Source organism: Fringilla coelebs, assembly GCF_963513975.1.
Source record: "Fringilla coelebs genome assembly, chromosome: Z".
Taxonomy (NCBI): domain Eukaryota; kingdom Metazoa; phylum Chordata; class Aves; order Passeriformes; family Fringillidae; genus Fringilla; species Fringilla coelebs.
In genome coordinates this window covers 31,963,131-31,969,714 of record NC_140031.1, presented here as the reverse complement: position 1 = coordinate 31,969,714, position 6,584 = coordinate 31,963,131, and the positions used below count along the sequence as shown (strand labels likewise).

The 6,584-nt window shown below is 37.4% G+C and overlaps 1 protein-coding gene across 1 annotated transcript; it reads left to right on the top strand.

Annotated features, from left to right (window-relative positions):
* Window positions 1-2,085: 2,085 nt before the first annotated feature.
* On the top strand, window positions 2,086-3,801 carry CER1 (cerberus 1, DAN family BMP antagonist; the record flags this gene model as incomplete). Its single annotated transcript, XM_084225290.1, has 2 exons — window positions 2,086-2,613; window positions 3,508-3,801. 2 exons carry the CDS (start codon window positions 2,086-2,088, stop codon window positions 3,799-3,801), a joined length of 822 nt encoding a protein of 273 aa, XP_084081416.1.
* Window positions 3,802-6,584: the final 2,783 nt, after the last annotated feature.

Below are 6,584 nucleotides of genomic sequence, written 5' to 3'. Positions count from 1 at the left end.
TCTTGCCTAAGCAAAGAGGCTGAGGAGAGACCTGTTACCTCTACACAGTTATATAGACAGCTGACTTCAAAACAGATTATGGTAGTATTTAGATATCAAAAACCATGCCCAGATGTACTGCAATCCACATCTTACCACGTTTGCCTCTTGGAAAGCAGCTATAGCATATTATTATAGGCATGAAGGAACAGTGTTAGACTTAGCAGAACCAGAGCTGGCACGCTGCTTTTAGGTTTCATGAGGTTATAAATAACAGCATCCCAACACCAGGAACTAGAACTGGCTTGACCTAGTAGTGATGAGAGCTCTTTTATCAGCCTTTGGGTTGCAGAGCAGCTGGCAGAGTGACTTGTTGACACCACGTTGCTTCATTCTTCTTCCCTACCCATCTGTAAATAATAATTTGTACATTTACATCTGAAGGTCTCAAAGGCCTCTCTTCTTGCTGTATATTAGAGGACAGAATGGTATGTACCAGGAGTGGATTCTGATCTTGAAGAGGTTTTTTTTATTGCCATTGCACTATAATGTAACATTAGCAGCAAACATCTCTACATATATGTCAATACTAAGATTTTTATTCCTTGTTAACAGTTACACTGCACCAAGGCCAGTTTAGTTTAGGTAGTCTGGGAAGCCAAATCATTGCAGTTCTACAATTTACTTAATTTTTATTTGTGCATTATCAGAGACATCCTTAGATGACCTGCAAATATGCATCTTGCTTCAAAAAGCCAAATTTCAGGTTTGAAAGGCATTGCTGAATAGTTTTGAGTGACTGTTACCAGTACATATCAGATTCAAGGTATTTTAGCTACAAAAGTCAACTGCTTCAGTTCAAATTGTTGGCAAACAAAAATATGATGTGTGGATTCAAAGTGCAGTTCTAGGCAAGAAACTAATTCCCTGAAAATTAAAGTCAAGTAACATCATACATCTAGTACACACAATTTTTCAAGAATAATACAAACTTTAGAGTCTACTGATAGACTTTTGTAGAAACAGGAGTGTGTGAAGATTAGCATACCTAAATGGCAAATTATCTGAAGCAGAATTTCTTTTTTGTATTTTAATATTAGGATCACTGTTTGCAATGTTTATTGAAAATAACTTTTCCTTCTCCCAAAACTTTTCTCTGTATGCTGTTCCAGCAGATTATTTTTTCTTACATGTTGCATAACATGGTAATTATGCAAAAGATGCCTCTATTTTAAGGTCTAGTAGTCTTTAGGTATTTCTGTTGAGACTTTGATAGCTAGAATAATAAATATCTATTTTAAACACATTCTATTTAAATATTCATTTAGCATTATCACTTTATAGGATGTCTGGAGTGGCTTTGGTGCCTGAACAGGATGTGGCACTGTAAGAGAATCTTTGAAAACCCAGGAAGCAGAGTTTCTTCACCTTGAGACCTTCTGCTCTGTGCTGGTGACATGTCTGTACTCCAGCAGCTGCAAAACTGCTGTGAGGAAGATGAAGCGAGGACTATTGCTTCCTGACAGATTCCTCTGACTGTCTGAGCAGCAGTCTGTTAGTTGCAGACCTTGGGTCATATCCTAAACCTGAAAGTCCAAAGTTAGACTTAACTTTTGAAAACACAGTCTACAGATTGAGCTTACTGTTTCAGCAAACTTTAATCAGCTTGCCTTTTCCTATTGTAATGAAATAACACTCCCTGTTTTGACAGTCTCTGGCTGTATGGAATGGAAAGTCAAAATAAACAATGGAGACCACACTGAACATTCTAATACACAACCTCAAATGTTTACTTAATTCCTCAGCCTAAACTAGACACCTTATCCAAACATTTCCCCCTGTTGACTCCTTCTGTCCTCCACAACATCCTGGGTTACTAGATTTTAGATAGGAGCTTCTAATACACATAACTCAGATTGAAAGCAGAGTTTCATTAGCACAAACTTGCCTATCATAATTGTAATCTACAGTAAATGAATGCAATTAGCCCCACCAGGGTCTCCCCTGAGCCCTCCTCTTCTCTGCCATAATCTCTTCTTGTATAAAGCTAGCATACTACATTCACTGCAATAGCAGCAGGTCTACAGGGTTGCCCTTTCCAGCATCATGTCACTGCTTCTCCTTCAGATGTTAGTGCTCTCATGTCTTGGAGCCACAGAGCTACAGAGAAATTCACAGCAAAGGAAAAGCAGAGGGCCATTTCAGCACTTCCTCTACCTGAACAAAAATCTGTTTGAAAGTCAAAGTTCTCCTGAGCGGATAAGCGAGAACCCAGTAGGAATTGAAGAGACCCTGAAAGTACCAAGCTTTTTTGTATCGATTCCACAGACAGCATCTGGAAGTGAGAAGAAAGAGGAGAAAAAAATGTCCAGATTCATACTTCCCAGCGCAGGACTCCATGCAGACCAAAACCCAAAAACCTGGGTTGCATCCAGAGAGACCTCTCCTGTGGAAAACGTCTCTCCACCCCACTATTCCAGCAAGAGAGAGTCTGAAGTTCCCTACAGAAAGGATGCCAAGAAATTCTGGGACCATTTCATGTTAAAGAAAAATTCAGCATCTGAAGAGGTTGTCCTCCCAATCAAGACCAATGAAATGCACCAAGAAAACTGCAGAACCCTGCCTTTTGCCCAGGTAAGAACAAGTATCCAAGATCAATAAACATGCCTTTCCCCCGTCTCTTGTAATCAGCAACTAAAGGGACGTGGGTTATTTAAGTGGCTTAGTCAAAGGGCTTCAGAACACTTGCTCAAAAGTGGCTGAAAGACTCTGATGAAAAAGTTTAGTTTGATCAGGCAAACTGCTAAACGGCATCACTGGAAAGCCATAGACTCAATTTTTATACAGTTATTTATTATTTTTATGCACAGATATTTGGACATGGTCTAAGCAAGCAGGAAATTGATGACTAATTATCCATTCAATAAATATACATCTCGACTGTTTGTAGATCTGAATTATGATCCCTCTCTCTATGTACAGATATAGATATGTATGTGTATACACACACACACACACACACTTGTATGTGTGTGTATGTGTGTGTGCATATACAGACTCTCATAACAAGTAATTACAGGAAAAACTGGTTGTTCTCTTACACCTAAGCAAGGATTGTTTTCTTCTGTATTAATTAGAAAAACTGATGCTTATGTTAATTCTATGTTAATTCTATGTTAAGAATTTCAGAGAACTAGTAAATTGTCCCATACACAGACGAAGCCATTCTGTCACATTGTAACATTAAGATAAGCAAACAGTATAGGTAAAAATGCTGTATTCCTTGTAAATCACCATCAATTCTCAGTGTTTCTGTAACCACGATCTGTGAAGGACCACGTCTTTTCACATCCAAAACTAAATTTATTTCACACAGACATACAGATGTTGCCTAGAAACCTGTACTATTTGTTCTGAGAAGAAAAAAGTGCAGTAGCTAGTGCAGTAGCTTTTTTTTCCCCTCATGCCTTATAGCAAAGTACATGGGCTATTTCTGCATCAGAAACATTAAACTGCTTTCTGTTTCAGGGTGTTACTCATAACAGCTGTGAGAAGGTGACAGTGCAGAATAATCTGTGTTTTGGAAAATGTAGTTCTTTTCATGTTCCTGGTTCAGAAGATCATCTTTATACCTTTTGTTCTCGTTGCTTGCCCAGCAAGTTCTCCATGAAGCGCCTGGATCTCAACTGCACTGATTCTGTTCCAGTGGTCAAAGAAATCATGATTGTAGAAGAGTGTAAATGTGAAAGTCGGAAGATTAAAGACCCTGTGACTGGATCTCTACTGTCAGACTTGTATGAAAATGTTCATGAGCACAATTAACTTGGCGCAAAGTACCTCTTAACGTGATCATAAGAATTTGCCAATGAAAAAATTCAAACAAGTTGTCATCACTCTAGTACAAAAAACATTAAAAATGTAGACTTTCCACATGATTTCTGTTTCAACAATAACTTCACCTAAAGTGTAACAAATATTTCCTTGCAGCTGTTAAGGAAAATGAGGTGAAATTACTGAGCTTATGTGTAAAGGTCTCTAACAAGGGAAAACTTCAAAAATTTTCCACCCTTCCTATCATTGTTTCTAGGATGCTAGTAAACACTGAATTAACATGATTTATCTGTGCAAAACCCAAATGTTGACTTGTTTTGCTTGTCTTTGCTTGTGAGGAGTACCAATATAGCTCTATTGGCAACAAAGATGAGATTTTTAGTCTGTTCCCTACAAAAACAGGTCTACTTTTACAGCAAGATAATGGCTGGAGAGTGTAAAACATAAATGGACATGAGGTACATAGAAAGCTGTGATTAGTTAATGCCATACTGATTGATCTCAGCTGGGGTTCAGCTCTCATTGAAAACTAATATACCACACAATTTACACCAATAGATAATGGCAACGGGTATTTTGCCACAGAAACCATTTGCTCTCTTTTCCACATGCCTGCATTCACTCTGTACCTTTATTTTTACTTAAAGTGTTCAACTGCAGAACGAGGAAAAAAAAAAGCCACACTCCTACAGAAAACATCACAGATAAATACACTATCGTTATTTAAATTCACTGTGGAAAGACAACGCACATTTTCCAGTCTGATGAATTTTTACATTGTCACTGAATATAAGAGAAAATTTAAATAATGCTCTCAACTCTTAAACCAAAGCAGAAAAGCCATTTGTGTGACAGAAAATCTGAGAAGGGTTTTATCATTATAGCAATACCTTAACAACTTTACAGAAGAGCTGAGAGAGCCCTGCTAGGAAGCATTGGAGTCTACTACTAGGCAACACAGCACTATTGACTATTAGCTGAACTGCTGGCTTTCCGGCTCTCTCCAGCTGCTTCTCCCTGGATTTCTCTTGCAGACCTGGCACACCAGACAGAGATCAGCTTCCAGCAGACGAGTTCAGCATATTTCTACGCCAGTTTTTTCAGTCCTCTGGAAATCTGCTCTCAGATCTGGGCCACTGTTGTTAAACTCTCCAAGCTCTTTTTTAGGGTATTGGAAATCACTACTGACTTAGCTTATTCAAGGTCAAATTCAAGGGCTGAGTATTCCTTGTATATGAACTGAAATGGAATTAGAAATATCTTAATATTCTTTCAGAAAACATGTGCATCATGGCTTTGGAGTCCAAGGCCCATGTTGAATATTTACTATAAATTGCATCTGAATTATATTCTGATACTGGGTGTGAAGCTGTTTGCTTTTGCAGGTCACTTGCAGTGAATGAACTAAAGATTAGTATATACTTACCTTTCATTACATATAAACCTTTTTTTAATTATTAAAATTTTGTACTAAAACTCAAGCAAGTCTTCTATTCTTTTATATGAAGGAACGATGTGAAAACTATATATGGCTGTTTATATGCTATATACGATGCCATTCCAAGTAATTAGATATCAAGCCCTTATAATCCCTGTATTGTGTGTGAAAATTGGTGTACATTTTTAATCAAGCCTAAGGAAGAAAAGCACACACAGCATTAAAGTTCTCAAACTTTTTCTCTTTATTGATTTTTTTTAATCTGAAAAAACCAAGTGTTCTGAGTTGTTTTGCTCAAAATTTTTGATATGTTTTAAAGCTGTCTGAATATATAATAATGTTCATCTACTTTTTTTTTTTGTTTTGTTTTCTGAAATGCAAGCATGTTTTTAGGTTTGCAGGAACCACTTGAAGGTAGGACCTACATACACTCCTAGTAAAATCACACGTCAATTATAAAGAAAAATCTTCCAATCTTGTAATTTTGACAAAACTGACAGTATGAGTTTATCATGATGATGTCTGAATAGAAGCTATATTGTGGACTGCAAACTATTCAGCCTAATTTTTAAAGCTTCTTCTCTGTACTGGAGCATTACTGCAGTCAAAGAAAGCTTTTCATGTAAGGAGTTTGCAGGATGAGATTCTTAGTGTAAATTTGCACAGCTTAAAAGTAGGTGAAAAGAGGTAATGACAGCTGTAGTAATTGCTAATTAGATTAGTGCTGTAGGTTTTTTGGATACATGTTTAATTAACCCAGCAATGACTGGTTTCATGTAATTAGCACAGTATTTTGCAAAATCAATCAATGTGTTAATTGGATCAGATTTCTCAGCGTTTAAAAAATCCAAATTAGGAATATGTTTTATCCAGGGCCTAAAGGGATTTTGCTCTCTGGACATGACGATTGCCTCTAAAAGCAGAACACTGTGGATTAGAAAGGTGAGGGGTGTGATCCATATCAGTATATGGATGCTTTCAGTAGTAACATTTTAGCAACAAACCCTAGTTGTGTCTGCTCAGAGCTTGCAAGCATTCTGTAATGAAAGCTTTTCCACTGCAGCTATGCTGACAATATAAGTGCTGCTAATGCAATCTATTTAAGAGCACTCCTTGTGCAAACCTACTCACAGAACAAGACTATAGTTGCAGAGTTCTCTGAAACCTCTAATCAATTCCAAGCAGAGTTTCTACACTTCTGCCCTTTTATTTGTCCCATTGTCTCTTTTCCACGTGGGTGTGCTTTGTGTAGAAAATAAGTGAAGTGCTGCTTTTTTCCTACTGCTTTAGCAAAATAAGTCTTCAGTCCAGGCTATTCCATTAAGTGTGGATTTAA